This window comes from Perca flavescens, chromosome 15, assembly GCF_004354835.1.
Source record: "Perca flavescens isolate YP-PL-M2 chromosome 15, PFLA_1.0, whole genome shotgun sequence".
NCBI classification, from domain to species: Eukaryota; Metazoa; Chordata; class Actinopteri; order Perciformes; family Percidae; genus Perca; species Perca flavescens.
The window spans coordinates 13343351-13360629 of NC_041345.1; the positions used below are offsets into that span (position 1 = coordinate 13343351).

The following is a 17279-nucleotide window of genomic DNA, read 5'->3' on the forward strand; positions in this document are numbered from 1 at the left end:
CAAAGAGTGGATTTCTCACACAGGCTTTTGTTTTATTTCACAGGAAGTTCAACAAAAATGTAGCATCTGCTAAAGGAGATCATTGTTGTATGTTGGATCCTGCATCATGCTTTTCTTCAGCAAGTGAAAACACGTTTTTGTAAACATGAAGAGGATGAAATCCGTTCCCTCTAGGCATCCCAAATGTTTTTTAGAAATGCATAGAAAGTTACATTTTAATTGTATACTGACTCAAAATTGCCTGCCATTAAAAAGATTTTGATTCAGGCAAGTAATCATTGCCTTCTTTTAAGGGTTATTACCAAGTCATTTGGATACAAAAATAACTTTGTTTTCAAATAGAGACAGGTTCTGATAGCCTAGAAGTGTAGACGCACCCTAACGGCAGCAAATTTAATTTGCAGCCCGGGGGGTCTAGGCACTCTCCGTTGACTTGCGAGCTGGAAAAACCAAACTCTGGTCAGGCCAATCACATCGTGTATAGAGTCGGTGGGCGGGCTTATGGCTGCTGCTGCTGCTGCTGCTGCTGGGTATAGCGGTCTTCTGGAAGACTTGGATTTAAGCTTTTCTTTGAGAAAAGAATAAAGAACGGCACTGAAGTCATTCTTAAAAAAGGAAGATGTGTTCGGAATTTTGCTGACCGGATACAGCAAAAGTTTAATCTGTCAACTAGCTTCGCTACCTTCTTCCTGGCTCTGCCTGGTTGTAGCGCTATCCTGCTGCGTGCAGAGGGAATTTGAAAGCCAACTGTTTATCCCGCCCCTCGGGTTGAGCTCCATCAATGGTGAGTTCCCAACATCTTGATGTGGGTCTGGCCTGTCAGGCTAAGATTCTGACATAAAGCGGAGGAAGAGTAAAGGGAAGATGCTTCCAGCACAATGTTGTAAAGGCAACAGAGATTGTCCTTGGACTGCTGTTATGATTAGAGTGCTGATACTAGTGGTGTCCCTTTTTTGCTTGTAGTGCAGGTAGGGGTTGTGCACACAAATGCATTGTCCATCACTCAGGACACATTGCTCGCCCCTCACTCCTTGCCACAGACAAAGCTAGTTATAGCAGCCTATAGCGTGAGTGACCGGAGTCACGTTTGTTCTACTCCGGCCCGATTCTCACTGCTGCCTGGCTGACCTGAGCTGTTTATTTAGTCAAACAGATTACACACAGAAGTTAAATCCTCTTCAAAGTGCATCTGGCTGCTGCACACTTGGCTGTCTGATCTTTCCCCTTCTCCTGTCCTCTCCTCTGACCACATATCGGTTGCTGCTGAGAAACATCTTTCAAGATTGCCATTGCCACAGTTACATTTCATGATGCAGACTTCACACCTCTTGCCATGGGTTTTCAGTCACCTTCTAATATCAAGGAAAATTCTAATAAGTAATTTCTGTGCACTGAAGTACCCTCAGGGACATGCCTCAGGGGATAGATATGCATAGAGAATGATTAAGGTGCATTATATTTTGGGCACTACTGTCCTCCTAACCCTTCAACCTCTCATTTTTTCCCAGTGCCGGACGACCTCACTCCAGAGGAGCAGCAGGAGCTGGAGAATATCCGCCGGCGCAAGCTGGAGCTGCAGGAGGACATTCAGGTAATAATGGAATCTTTACACACTAGATAGGTACACAAAAAACAAGCATGTACTCTATATGTTTGACTGCAGAAAATGTCCATTTTAAGCTTAATTACTAGGGGTGGGAATCACCAGAGGCCTCAAGATACGATATCATCACAATACCTATGTCACAATACGATATTATTGCGATTTTAAACATATTTTAAACCCAATTTCAAATTATGTCCCCAAAGGAATATTTTGTCAACGTTTGTTTTATCTAAAAAGATACATTTCTCTGTTTGTTCATCTCACTTCAATTTTATTGCTGCAAAGTGGGATTGTCAAGCAGACAGACTGACCAACACATATATCATAAAAGATCAATACTTGGCATCTGTGTATCGATACAGTATTGCCACGAAAAATATCGCAATACTATGCTGTATCGATTTCTTTTTTTTCCCCACCCCTATTATTTACTCTCATTTTCAGGTGTACTGATCTTGCGTAGAAAAATTAGACAATTACACATTTTTCAAATTTAATTGTACTTGTTTCAGGAGTTCTTAATCTCTCTACAACGTCCAGCTATTTGGCTCACTTCAGCTGCCTTCAGCTACAACTGCAACTTCTCTGCTTTTTGGTTAAATATTTACTAAATATTTACTCCAATGAGTCCTTAAACCAGTTCCACTCGAGTGGAATGTGAGGTATTTCCTGCCAAGTGCTCACTTCCTTAGCAAACTATTTATGTTTACCCTTTAGCCATTTAGGTTTTGAAGATGTACAGTACTGTATCAACAAAGCCCTCTATTTATGGATACAGGTTATCTCTTTTTGGCATTTTTATCAAAAAGTGAATAAAGGTTTTGAATACATCGCAAGTATAAAAATAAAATAAGCATACAGATAAAATAGGATTATGCTCTTATGCTGTCAGTCGAATATCCCTCATATACTCTCTGATTTTCAGAAAGAGCCAGGATTCAAATCCGCTTGGCCGAATTTGCCTAAAGTGGTTTGTTTGTTTGTTTGATTCCTGTCCACGGCACATCATTTTTTGGCTGTTGTCTTGACCCAAGAGCAGAGCTTCTCATGTCCGTTCTGTCATTCAATAACCAGCTCCCTAAGCAAATGACACACAGGGGTGACACAATTGTCACGCCCTGGCCTCCAGATGTCCCAGTGGGCGACTCGGCTTCCACTGGCCCTGACAGACAAACATTGGAGGCATGATCCGACACCCCCCCCCCCCTTTTTTTTTTTTTTTTTTTTTTTTTTTTTTTTTTTATATGAGCCTGGCCCACCATTGCTTTCCCCCCCACCGTCCTCTCCTCCTCTGTTTTCTGCACACTGACCTCTCTCCTCCTCCTTGACTCCCACACCCTCCTCTGCTGGTCCTGCGTGTCAAGGCCCACCCCACCACAACCACCCACTTTCCTGTATGAGCACGGCCTTTGTTTGTGGAGGAAAGCATCTCAGGAATGTGTTGTGATTGCGCAGGTCTTGAAAACACAGATGTTCCCTTTGTGGTTTGGTCTATAGTGAGCTGGTTATTATGCAATTATAAACTAACACTGCAGTTGGATATGAATGGAGAGACTCGATGATTAGAACATTTTACTTAAAGAGTTGCAGCCTCTCGTGATCAATAGCTTTCTCTGTATACAGGACTTCTCTTATGCTACACTCTATTATTCCACACTTTCATCACGCTCACCCTGTCCATCCTCTACCCTCTGTAATGCCCTTACTGCGCCAGTCTGGCACCAGCGGTCTTGGCTTGATCGACTAAATCTGCTTCTAAGGCCATTAATCACTAAAACGCTACACAAAATATAATCCACTTTTACGTTTTCTTACTCAATTTGTATTGAGGTTATCCGCCTAATCGAATTCAGATTGAAAGGATTGTTTAGGACAGCACACATGCGCAAACATGTTGCTGTTTGTTTTTAGTTTAAGGGACCTGAGAAGATCTGAATGTGCAGCAGTGTGTGAAGTTAAAGTGAGTGATGTGAGGATTTACTGGATATGATAAAAGGCCACCTGGCTTATAGACAAACAGAGGTGATTCAGAGAGGAAGGCCTCTCCCTTGGCATTGTTTAGTAAAGCCATTTACTAAACAAACATTTGCATGTTGTTTGTATTGGTCACACCCGTCCACGCCTCCTGGTGTCAGGGAAATTGGTCGGCAGATGATGAATTTGTCCTCATAGTCATGACGTTTTAAGACAAACATTTATGTCTTTTCTGCAGCGGCTGAAGGATGAGATAGCAGAAGTGACAAGTGAGATCGAGAACCTGGGTTCCACTGAGGAGAGGTAAGAAAAAAGGGATCCCCCCCCACACACACACACACATCTCCCTCTCTGTTTTGCCTAAATTAGCTTGTTGTTTGCCTTCGATTAACTTACCAAATGAAGCTGTCAATTATTAATGTTTGATGGGTAGGTCAGGCGATCCAAATACGTTCTCCAAATTGGCTATGCTTTTAAGGCAGTTTAAATGTTTCATCAGGCACACCTTCATGATGGGAGGCCTCATTGAATAATGCAGTGGGTGTACGGGCAGAGGCAGACAATGGATGGTCCCAGGGGAGAGAATGCTGATGTTTGGTCTACTCAAGTGGATAGGGATCCCATCAGCTACCGAATAATCCTAAAGCACTCTTTCATGGGTTTAAAACCCATTAAGGGTTACAGCACCTTCTTGTGATCAAAGTTTCCTTCGATCCAATTAATTGAAGAAAGTACATGATGGTCTGTGCTGTCGTGGAGTGCCTGTTTAGTTGAGTGTTAGATTTTGGCAGACAAGGGCCAAAGGAATTCTGGCAAGAGTGAATCAGTGGGAAGAAGTGGTGACCTCTCACCGGTTGGAGATGGAGATGTAACCATGGTGACGGCAGACTCTTTGAGTGCACTTTGACCCCTTAATAACTCGAGGCCTGAGAAATGAGACGGAGGGGGGAGGAAAAGCCGGCCTCTGCCAAAGAAATGAAAAATGTTAATGGAAAAAAGACACTTTCAGGAAATTAAGCAAATACAAAATGGAAATTTGCAAAAAAGGTAAAAATCTAAATGGATTCATGATAGAGTGATGATTGAGTTTTTTATCAAGCAAAAATGTCAAAAATGCGTTATCTGTGATATTTAATGTATTTGGGTTTTAGACTGTTGGTTGGACTAAACAAGCAATTTTAAGACATTAACTTGTGTTCGTGGAAATTGTTTTTACCATTTTCTGACATTTTTTAGACCAAATGCTTAATAAAAAATAAATAAACTCAGATTAATCGATAATGAAAATGTTAGTTGCATCTTTTTTATATACCAATTTGTTCATGTACAAAGTTATGTTTACATGAGTCACAACTAACAACAACCCACCATCTTATGTTTCAGGAAAAATATGCAGAGGAATAAACAGGTGGCTATGGGCCGTAAGAAATTTAACATGGACCCCAAAAAGGTAGGTGGAAGAAACTGTTGTGATTCTTCAGAAATGTGATTTGTCCCATATGTTCTCATAAGCAGAAAGTAACCTGGGGCCCTGTCTCTTTCTTAGGGGATCCAGTTCCTAATTGAGAACGACTTACTGAAGAATACTAGCGACGACATTGCTCAATTCCTCTACAAGGGCGAGGGCCTCAACAAAACGGCCATCGGAGATTACCTCGGAGAGAGGTCAGGATGAAAATTGACTTGTTGTTTTTTCCCTCTATCTAACCATCTCCCTCTCCTACTCTATCATGACTCACCAGCACCCATCCATGTGATGGATAATGGCATCCTCTCTAGCGAGTGCATTCTTTCTGTATTGCTTCTTCCTAGTCAGGCACACACCCATCCATTCTAGTTTATTGGCCCCACATTTAGACCATCCTCTCAACGATGACTGTTACCTAATAGCCTCCATCTGTCTATGATTATCTAACACGTTAATAAGTAACATGATCAAGAGACTCGCGACTCTGTAATGCACATGTTTGCAGGCAATTCCAGATTCCACTCAAGAGCTGAGAACATCCTCATTAGAGTGAACACATAATACAGGAAATAGTAATGGGCCTGGTGTACAGTATGTGCTGTTCAGGGACTATAGGGCAGGCAGGGTTACAGTTAAGGTGTGTTCTGTGAGGTCAGAACAGGAAAATGATTGCTCTTAGTTTGATTATTATCAAGCTCTCCAAGTGTTTTTGATTCTGTGAAGGAGGGGCAGGAGCAGCGTGAGAGCCTTGAGACACACGATTGGTCACTTGACCACTGGGAGTGATATGACTCGGTCAGCGAGAGCTCCTTAGAGCCTTCCCATGATCCCACAGGGCAGATTATTTACTCTGAAGGGCATGAAGGTCGCAGTGATGTCATGGTCGAGATTAGATGATAAATGAAAGGGATGTGGTGGGTGTTTCTCCTCTTCTATTGGGTTTAATGGGAGTATGCAGCGTATCGCTGACCTCTTAAGCCCATGTGAGCCAGATCACACCCTGAGCTGAGTCCTCAGACACGCTCCTGATGGGGAATACTTTTCAAATGAGGCAGCGATCATACTTTTACGAAGAGCTACAATACAACCACGTTTTCCTCAGCATCCACCAAATCACTCCTTAAAATTTACTTTATGGACTTGCTTGTAGGTAATGACTTTTTTTGTTATTTATTTTTTTTAGAGCTTCACAGATTAGTCGATTAGTCCATCAACAGAACATTTATTTATTATTAACTATGTAGTTTGATTAATAATTTTAAAGGAAAATGCCCCCAATTTATGCATATTAGTCTTTTTACGGTTCTTGGGGAGTATTACTGCATTTATTTTGTGTATTTTTTTTTCACTTTACACATCATAAGTCTGGACAGACAATGTTATTAGAGTGCAGTATGAATTGGTGTATTACTCTTTTTAAAATTGTTTTTCTAGCAAAAATGCCAAACATTCCCTGTTTCCAGATTGTCATTGTGAGGATTTGCTACTTTTCTTTGTCTTATGTGATGGGAACTTTTATATCTTTGGGTTTTCAGACTGGGGTTGGACAAAGTTAGAAATTACTTTTGGTCATTTTGGGATTGTGATGGGCATTATTCACAATTTCTTTTGACATTTTATAGACCAAACAACAAGACCAAGTTGTTTATTTGAGAAAATAATTGGCAGATAAATCGATAATAAATATAATCATTAGTTATAGCTCTAATCTTTTGTATATTAATTTTGTCTTGGTTATGCAGAAAAGAACTTACATTTTTACCAGTAATACATTTGCTTACTATGTTTTGTCTCCTGTAGAGATGACTTCAATATCCAAGTCCTCCATGCCTTTGTGGAGCTTCATGAGTTCACAGACCTTAACCTGGTTCAGGCCCTCAGGTAAGACCACATCTCCCCAGGAACGTGAATCCTGAGGTCTGCTACAGTTCTTGACTAGATCCTCATAGGTTTGTCCCCTTTTTTATGTAAATCATGTGAGATGCAGGCCATTATTTGGCAGTGGTGGCCTAAAGGTTAAAGAAGCGAGCTTATGACCAGGAGGTCGTAGGTTCAATCCCCAGACCAACAGGATAAAATATGGATGGGGAAAGTGAAAGAGCAGCGCTTGTCCCTCCCTCATTACCACCACTGAGGTGGAGCTTCTCAGTGGCCAGCAGATCAGACCGTGGTTGTACTGGGCAGCTTCCAGATATGAATGTGTAACCGTGAATGTGACAGGTCGTCGTTGCAAATGAGAATTTGTTCTCAATCGACTTAGCTGGATAAATAAAGGTTAAAAAAATAAAATTTATTTATTTGCAATTTGGAAATATGCAGATGGCAGTTTCAGTCTTGTGCCTTAAGAGAGCTTATTCAGCCTTTTCACCTTTTGTTGCTGACTACTGAGCTGTGTCCCCGGACAGACAGTTCCTGTGGAGTTTTCGGCTACCAGGAGAAGCTCAGAAGATCGACCGCATGATGGAGGCCTTCGCTCAGCGCTACTGCCAATGCAACCCTGGCGTTTTTCAGTCCACAGGTAGCGCCGTCATGCCATACAGCCTGGCTTTTAGTATTGTCATAAAAGCCAAAGGGCTGTGAATGTGTGCACATTGAAAGTACAAAGGACAAAATTACTTCAGTTTTTGGTTAATTTTGTCTAAAATATAGCAACTTTTGTCAGCAATATTGATAAATACAGTTACTTTAATTCAAATTCCTTATCAGATAATAACTCATCAATAATACTCATTCTAAATCTCAACATTTTAACTTTTAAGGGACTATACCAGATAAACTTGTCTCCCTAAAGCACTTAATATTCCACATTGCACTGAGATCTAATGGCATGTCAGTGGAACATATCTAAACTGCTTTGTTTAGCAGACACAAAGTCTGCTGAGGTGAACTGTCCTCTGAAAGAGTGTCTGGCTTTTAGGAAATAATGCAGACAGCTGCCTGCCTCTAACATGGATACAGATGGATGTGAATAATGCATGGGACTTATCAACAGCCTAACGGGCCAGATAAAGTGCTGCTGCATCAGCCGTGTGCTGGCCACGTTGTCTTTTAGCAAACATAAACATTAGAGTGCACATCCAGAAACCCACATGCATACTTCGCTGCCCACTTGCAGCCTTTCACTCCCACCCACTCTCCTTGCTAACGAAGCTTTGTCTATTTGTTCGTCTCTGTGGAGCTGTGGTCCCTTAAGTGCAGTCCTTTCAGCTCAGCTAATTTACATTCATATTCAAAGACTAAATTAAACACTGGCAGCAGTTTTATGGTAAACTGCAACCTATTGCTTATCTTTCTCTTGTTTGTGTGTGTATTACAGACACCTGTTACATCCTGTCATTTGCCATCATCATGCTAAACACCAGCCTCCACAACCCGAATGTGAAGGACAAGCCTTCTGTGGAACGATTCATCTCCATGAACAGAGGAATCAACGAGGGAGGAGACTTACCTGAGGACCTGCTCAGGGTCAGTATGGCTGTAAAACTCAGTTATTTCCATTCTCATGAGTGATTTTTTTTTTTTTTTTTTGCTCTGTGTTCATAGTCAACTATCATTATTTTAGAATCTGTATGACAGCATCAAGAATGAGCCTTTCAAAATCCCAGAGGATGACGGCAATGACCTCACACACACTTTCTTCAACCCAGACAGAGAGGGCTGGCTGCTTAAACTGGGTGAGTGACACTGGAAATGCATGCACACAGTTATTTGAGCACATAATGAACGGCACAATTAATGGTGCTAATCCATGTGACTGCGCCGATAGATGGGTTTTCATAGCAGCAACACATATTGGTAGATTATCTTAAGGCTGCATAAAGTGATAACCAATGTCTTCCCTAAGGTCAATAACCTATGTGTATGTGTGTCAAAGTGTGAGGGAGATGTGTGGATAGGTTTGTACACACTCAACCTGAGACATCTGAAGACATGTCTGCTTTCATGTATTATGAATGTGGCCTTGAGATCAGACCACTACATGTCGAGGCCTTTGAATTATTTAAGACGGGGCATATTCATACACTGACATGCACACACAAGCACAAATAACTGACTTTTATAGCTTATAAATCAAGTGTATGCACACACAAACATACACATACTGTACATATGCAAAGTTTAGAACATTTTACTTGAGAGGGCTTTTTTTTTTTTTTTTTATTATTTTGATCAGATTGTTTTTCCTTTTTCTGTGGATATTTTGATCCTGATTTTATTGGAGATTTAAAGCGCATACTTTGTCCCATTGTAGAAACTCCCAGCAGGCCTTGGAATTTTTTTAATAATAAAGGGTGTGTCTTAGTGTTTATAATGATTTTTCTTATCCGCTTTACTAATTTCTGACTTTGACATATATTTGGACAAATACACATGCACTAGACGCATACCTTTTTTATTTTTACAAATGTTTTACAGGATGTCAGCTGCTACACTGGTCACAATCACTTTAGAAGCAGAAAAGCACAACACTGGACCCCTGAACTCTTCATCCTCTGTTTTCTTCTGAGATCTTTCTCTCTTGTACAGATTCACAATGAATTTAATACAAAAAAGCATGAATGTTCGAAGTAAAATTGAATCTTCCAATCGCTGTGAATCTTTACAACAGACTACACCAAGAAAGTAAAGAATTACTCTTTCTCCAATGACTCTAAAAAGTTGGCAGATCTGAGTAGAACCATCCGGGTGGAAGGCAAATTACTGGCTATAACCTAAATGGACCCAAGTGGAGGCAATATTTAATGAAGTGCTTTACTGCAGCTGTGACATTGAGTAGAACTCCCCCTTGTGGCCTGATTACAACAACAGATATGGAAAATCTGTTCAACCTCATTGCAAAATTGAGAAAATGAAAATGTAAAGCTGTAAAGCAGTGCATCAAAGCCTCACTAGAACCAGATTAACAGGACTGTGGTGCAATAATTCCTTATCATTTAATTTGATTTTTTTTGTTTTCTTTTCCTCTTCGTTTGTTTGTTCCATGATTTTGGCTGTTGTCTTTCCTCAGGAGGTATGTACACCTGCTTTTCCCAAACGCTAGTCCATCTCTCAGCTCTCGGGTGCTTTTGGTTCACACGGGTTTATTTGTCTGTAGATTTTTTTATTTATTTTTTTTGTCTCTCCATTGACTCATTTGAACTTCAGATGTTTGTCTGTACAGTCTCTCATTAAGCTGGTGGTTAGTCCACACTCTTTTATCTCTGTGGGTGGTTGCTGGGCACTCGCCGGGTTCATTTGCCCTCCCCCCCCTCTGTGGGCTCGGCTCAGGGAGCTGATGCTTTGTGACCACTCTACTGAGCAGTTTGACCCTCTTTTCTCTGTACGCTGTGGTGGTCACTCTCTTTGATCTCTGTATTTTTGTTTTTAAAGCTGCATTATACCTTTTCTTCATATAGTGAGCACAACAAAGGATTTCTACTCGACTCTCCAAATTGATCATGAACCCATTTACCCATTGGCTTATTGTTGTTTGCTCTCTGGTTGCATGAAAAGGGAATACTGCACCTTTTCAACAATGTGGCTCTGCTCTCCTTATCTTATGCTGTAAATGGATCTGAAGTGTAACCGTGTGGCTGCGGCCCGGTGTGGTGCTAGACCGGACTGGACCAAACTGTGGGAGAGAAGCGTGGGCAGAGGAGCGTGTCGAAAGGGATTCAGGCACGGTTCTAATGATTATACACTTACAGTGCACATGGTTGGTAGTTTAACTGTGCATTCTTCTAATGTATGCATCTTTCCTATTAATAACAAAATAGGAGCCCTTAGGTAAGAAGAGAACCTGTTGCTAATTTATTTTGTTGAGATAAATCATTTCCAAAGGAACCTAGATATGATTTACAAGAAAACCTGTTCCCTCTGAACCTTTACTCGCCCAGCCTCCCACAGCCCCGTCTTGCATGGGTGCCCCCCTCTACTCAGCTCCACTCCGGTCCAGCCCCATGCACCCATCTCTGCAACAATCTGCTGGGACGTCCCGCCTCGTCCCAGACATTCTTGCACGGGAGGAGGTCATCTCTCTTTCTTGGGAGTCACAGTAACTGACATGACCATGAAACCAATCCCAACCTCCAACTGACCCAATCAGCTCTCAGGCCGTCAGCTGTGTGATTCTGCCCATCGCGTCTGTGTTTTCTGTTTGTCCGCTTTGTGTTGCAACACGCTGACGAGTCGAGATGTGGCGAGGGGCTCTCCATCTCTGCCTGTCGAGTGAAGCGTGTGTCGATGGCGTCTTTAGATTATAACACGTATAGACTGAAGTGTTTCACCTATCATTGACCTATGATGGGATATCATATACAGTGCTACTGCTGTTATATGATAATACAAGTGTGTTCTACATGTCTGTATGCAAACATCCTCAAAGCCTCCTCTATCCTGGTAGATAGGTTTCACATTGCAGCTTTTTACTAACATTGGTGGTGGAAAAGCCTAGTCTAGACTAGGCTTAGGTCTTTATCAGGTCATGTTCAGAAAGACGGCGCGCCCATAAGTCAGCAGCTAAGGAAAAAGAAACTGGGCCAAGTGAGCAGTTTCTAGACAGACATGTAGCTTTATCGTGTAGCATTACATCGACTCCAATTAGCCTTAATATGGCATTCATCAACTATTTGGGATTTAACAGTTAAGTGGTAATTCAAATGTACTATAGTGTGAAGATCGCGAGAAATTATAATCAACACATAAAAAGGGGAAAGGAATAAGTAGTTATAAAATCAAGAAAAATAAATAGGTGTAGGCCATGCAGTTGTGGTGATGGGGAGCGCATGGTGTGATGGTGGATCAGGGTGAATAGCGGGATGTTATGGGTGAAAGGAGTCCCGTGGAGCTGTCATCTGTCTGTCTGCCCATACATCTGTCTGCCTGTCTGCTGCTGCTCGACCCGGTGCTTAGGTGCTCGTTTCTCTCTCTCTTTTCTCTTGCTGAGCCTCTCTAACGCTTGCTGTTTGCTCCACAGGGGGACGAGTTAAAACCTGGAAGAGGAGGTGGTTTATCCTCACGGACAACTGTCTGTACTACTTTGAGTACACCACAGTGAGTACAGCTCAGTTTCTCAGTCACAGTGAGGAATCTGCCCACTCTATTCTTGTTGTTTCCTATGTTCAGCACTCTGTCACTCACATATTTGATATTATCTCCAGGACAAAGAGCCCAGAGGAATCATCCCATTAGAGAACCTGAGCATCAAGGAGGTGGAGGATAAGAAGCCTGTAAGTACAGCTCCCTCTAATGGTTCATTTCTGTGATTACACACAGTCAGCACTAAGATTTTATGACTACCCATTTTTTAAATGAAGAATAAAGAAGGACTCCTCAGTGTTGCCCTTTTTAGAACATTCACAACTGGGATTATTTTAGCTGAATTTCCACAGCTGTGTTGTGTACCATGCACCGTTTTGACATTTGAGGACGACATTTTTAGTGGCAGTTACGTCCTCACAACATTGTATGAAGCCGTATACAGAGGTGAACAGTATGTCATACAGACAGATTTCTAAATCTACACAGTGTACACATATTGAACTGTAGGTAAATGAGCTAATAGATTATAGCATTTTTTATAAACCGTTGTTTTTGTCTTTACATCCCGATACTTTCTATAATTTCTAACCTCCAGCCACTTCATTTTTGTAGAACTGCTTTGAGCTTTTCATTCCTGACAACAAGGACCAGGTGATAAAAGCGTGCAAGACCGAGGCTGACGGACGCGTTGTGGAGGGAAACCACACCTTCTACCGTATCTCTGCCCCCACTGCTGAGGAAAAAGAGGAATGGATGAACAGCATCAAGTAAATGTTTTTTTTTAATAGTATGATACAATGCGTGTTTGTAACTTGCATGTAAGCCTCACTGCTGTTACATGCCTGAGGTTTTCAAAGTTTACTCCTGTTATTTATATTTGTCTTGCTTCGATTTTCAGGGATAATCCTGCTTTGAGGTTTATTAAAGCCCCGATAATTCAGGGGCTTTGGGGAACTTAAACAGGAAGTATAATGTTGCGTTGGAGTCAGTAAATTAGCTGTGGCTACAACTTGAGCCCTGTAGCTGTTTACATTTCTGCATTTTGCCATCATTAAAACTGTGCTGAATTAGCTATTAGCCATTTCGGTGTCCGCCCAATGTACATGGATACAAAGACAACTATCAATAGATTACTATGATTGTCAAGTTCTGGAGTTGTAATGTTTTTCACCAAAAAATACATGATTTCTTTTCATTTGGAGCAGATTTTCACTTTATTATATCCCCACACTTCCACAAGTTGTTTCATCACAGTTTAGAAGATTGTACTGTTACTTTATTTTACGGTTTACTGTTAAGACTAAAAGCACACGTGCTGGATATGCTGAGCAGTTCTTCCTAAGTATTTGTTGAAAACAATAAAAAGTTAATCGTGAATCGGGTATTGCGGATGTTATTGTTCCAATCTCACACGTCCACATAAATTCTAAGAATTTAAGTCCAGCAATTTGCACATTTATGCCATAATGTTTCTCTCACTGACATTTTCCTCTGTGTCCACAGAGCTGCCATTAGCAGGGACCCCTTTTACGAGATGCTGGCAGCCAGGAAAAAGAAGGTGTCGTCCATGAAGAGGCACTAGATCTTCTCAGTGCTCCAGATGTTGCACTTGACCGAGCAGGGGGTCCAGGTATCTACTCGCCCTGTCTGGGTCGGTGCAGAGGCCGCGGTTGGGGTCTGCTTCGGACCTCTTCAGGGGATTTTTCTAGGACACATTCTAGGTCTGACTTTGGGACTCTACAGGTCAGAAAAACGGGAAGCATGCTGAAGTTTCTAGATAAGAGTCAGGGCCAATAGGTCCTTAACCTCCTGTCTCTTTCTCTCTCAGCTTTGTTTGTGCTCTATGTCTGTGAGGCTGTAAGGAAATCTTGCTGTATAACTCAGCAAAATCTCAGTTCAATTCAAAGATTATTTAAAAACACAATTTCCATAAACATTGCACACATACACAACGTGCATACACTCATGCAGTCCCCCGTAGCACACATCGTTTTAAACTCAGCAGGTCTGACCAAGTGTGGCACTCTAACCAAAATATTTCTCGCTTTGTGAAAGAAAAAGACTTTTTCGGATGTGCTTTAAAATGTTAGGGTAATATGTGTCTATTTTTACAGCTTTAAATGTAAATTCCTCTTCAGTCTTTTTAGTTTGTTTGCATTTGTAATAATAAAAAAACAAGGTTTGCAACAGAAACTGCAGAGGGGGGGTGTGGAAGGGAGTGTGTGTGATTTGCTAACTGTTGATAATTTTATAAAAAAAAAATTAAATAGTTGCCACTCAGGAGATTGTTTAGATGTTCTGAAACTTTCCATGTCGGAGTTTACATGGATCCTGTTTACAACACGACAGCCATGTGAGGAATAAAAGCCTCATCTGTGTCCCAGACTGAAGTGTTTTTGTAAATGTGAAGCTGCAGTGCAGGGACGGACCACTGCAGTTGAGGGTGTGTGCTTGTCTGGACAGGCTCTCAGTGTTGGATCTGGCTCTCGCTGTTCATTTCCCGAAGGTCCTGGAGATGCATCTTGGGGATTAGAGTTAATCACCCTGGGCTTCTTTTTGAGCTTTTAGGTTGTCTGGAAATTAGAACTTTTTCATTTTCTCTTCCAATACATTTTTCTCCCATTTTTTTTTTTTTTTTTTTTTTTTTCCCAAACACACCACTTTCTGTTACTTAATTTCATTGTTAGGAAAATGGCTTTACTGTTGCACAGTGCCTGGCGATCTAGGTGAACTATTATGAGAAAAGCTGCTGGTTAGTGACAGTAAATCAGTTTTCTTCTCCCAGTCGAACAACATTTAATCTTTGTTCCCTGCCTTTAACGTTCTTTTCTTTTGTAGAGGGTTACTTAACCCAACCTCACTGATCGTTGTACAATACTGTGTGCATCAGGTTGTTTATGTATAATACATAATATATGACATATTGTTGTAGAGGCTTTAAAGTGGCACAAATACATGTGTGGTTCATTGAAGCTATGCCTGGAAAAGAATGGGTTGTCCCGGTCTCAGGATCCAAAGTGTGATGTGAAACAATACAAAACTACTACTTTTATGAGGAATGTACTGTGGTGAACCAAAAGATGGAGGTCAGGATGTCTGATTGGTCATGCTGAGGCAGTGACACGTCATTTAGTCAAATAGCAAAAACTACATTGAGGTACAATTTTGCAAACGCGGTCGGATTTGTGCAACGAGCGGTTGTCTTTTCTACTCTTGTCTGTTGTCTCTACTCTCATCTGTGCCTGCTGGTCATTAGCTTCACTCCCTGTCTGTTTTGTTTCCTGGTTCCCTTCCTTTCTCTACTCCTCTCTGTGCACTAATCATAGAGAAATAAGGAAAAATGCAAAACAATCATAATTCTAGACAGTATTGGTTTATTTATCAAAGTTGTATATACGTAAATGTATAGTGGGTATTTTGTCTTCATTTTGTTTCGTATTGTGCCATTTTCTTTTGTTATTCGGTTGTATCATGTTTGATTTGAGGTTTGTATACTTGCCATTTAATCAAGCTGAAATAAAGACAAATTTGTCACAACGCTGGCTGTGAAATGTCTTTTACGCAACTGCATGTCAACATCAGCTCATGTTACAGTGGTAAATTAACTCCAGCAGGTGGCAGTATGTGATAGAAACTGATGAGGCATTCTGCTGCAGAGAAGGAAGTATTTTAATTTTTTTATTTTATGCTGCTTATTAATTACAGCTGAAAAATGGTCATGCCAAATCAATTACAAATAGAATTATGCTTCTATAAAAAAAAAAAGAAACCAATCTTTGGTACTGTTTCAAGCCAGCCTTTATTTACGGCTTCATAAAATTTCATATCTTTTCACAAGCTTGCTTTTAAAGTATTTATGACACAAATGTCGGGGCAGCAGGGAAAGGTCGATATTTACAAGTGAATATGTATCCTATTAAATGATGCCTGGAAAAGCAATCAATAGAAATGACTTTTTCTCAATGGAACGACCATGCAGGAAAAGGACTCAAATGCAGTTGAAAATACAAATGCATATCTTTATATTTGTGTTACGGTCTACTGAGCTTGACTCATTATGACTTATCTTAAATGATTTTATGAATAGAAATGACCTTAACCTTGTGTAGAGTTGTGATTGTGTACTTTTACTGTCATCCTTCAGTACCACGGAAAAAGAGTTAATACCCCATTGAGACACGAAAAAACACTCATTGTTTTGACATTACAATGTGAACGAGGGATGGACATGGACAACCAGGTTGCAGCAGTTGCCAAAAGGTCAGTTGTAAAAAGTTGAAAGTGTGACTGAAATGTTTTTATTCTGCCATTTGACATTATTTTCAATGAAATGTTGAGCAGTCTGCACAAATTTGCAGTGAAACACATCTGCCTTTCAGCATCTCAAATGTGTAACTTACAGAAAGGGAAGACTGGTAATCAGAGCAGTTTGGAAAAAACAAGTCAGCTTCATTCCCCATTGAACATTCACAGTTAATGCTAAATTGTACTGACCCATACATTCTAATAGGGGAGTTGCCGAGACCCGTGGGTAATGTTGGGTAATGTTGAGCAGGTAGTAAGTACAGCGGTAAAGTAAAACCTACAACAATCCTGCCTTGTGAATAGTAGAGTTTATTCGAGTTGAGCCGTGTTTATTTGAGCATAGAGAATTGCTTGCGAAAGCCCTTTAATCTGTGAAAGATTAAAATATCTTTTTTTACCAGCAAAACTAAATTATGCCCCTAACTCGAGGCTAAATGAATAGGTGCTTATTTCTTTATTTTCCTCTGGGCCATAGCCTGAAGTGTTTGGGGTACAAATTATGAAACAAATTATGAAACAATTTGTACCAGATGTGCATTTAAAAGTCATAATAGCAATGCATTTGCAAAACGAAATTCCTGCTGTGCATCTGTGCGTTCTGATATTAAATGAGTAGAATTTTGGTGGATTGGAAATTGACCGTGCTAATGTTTGCACAGCTGCAGTCAAACAATATTTCACAGCGCTGCTGTAAAACAGTGTGATAGTGAAGTTTTTTTGGAGAATTACAGCGCAGGGCCAAGGATGTGACCGTGGCTGATGGGAAATGAGAGGCATGTTGCCACGGCAAGGAAAAAAAAAAAAGTTAGAGAATGTGTGGTGGTGGTGAGGCAGCAGGGAACTCTTTGTTTTTCGCCATCTGAGCAGTTCAGTCTTCACTTCTCGTATTTCTCACTGTGGATATGC

At 40.8% G+C, this 17279-nt stretch overlaps 1 protein-coding gene across 4 annotated transcripts in view; it reads left to right on the top strand.

The window, feature by feature from the left end:
- cyth1a (cytohesin 1a) overlaps window positions 1-15605 on the top strand; it is a 44273-nt gene extending 28668 nt beyond the window's left edge. For 3 of the 4 annotated variants that reach the window (XM_028598859.1, XM_028598858.1, XM_028598860.1), the window contains exons 2-13: window positions 1509-1591; window positions 3819-3883; window positions 4964-5030; window positions 5127-5245; window positions 6849-6929; window positions 7454-7566; window positions 8365-8513; window positions 8611-8723; window positions 12002-12080; window positions 12188-12256; window positions 12681-12835; window positions 13572-15605. In XM_028598859.1, coding sequence (XP_028454660.1) covers window positions 1509-1591; window positions 3819-3883; window positions 4964-5030; window positions 5127-5245; window positions 6849-6929; window positions 7454-7566; window positions 8365-8513; window positions 8611-8723; window positions 12002-12080; window positions 12188-12256; window positions 12681-12835; window positions 13572-13650 — 1172 coding nt within the window. In that variant the 3' untranslated portion in view covers window positions 13651-15605. The remainder of the gene's footprint in view (window positions 1-1508; window positions 1592-3818; window positions 3884-4963; window positions 5031-5126; window positions 5246-6848; window positions 6930-7453; window positions 7567-8364; window positions 8514-8610; window positions 8724-12001; window positions 12081-12187; window positions 12257-12680; window positions 12836-13571) is intronic. The other variant, XM_028598857.1, reaches the window with a different exon arrangement.
- The last annotated feature ends 1674 nt before the right edge of the window (window positions 15606-17279 follow it).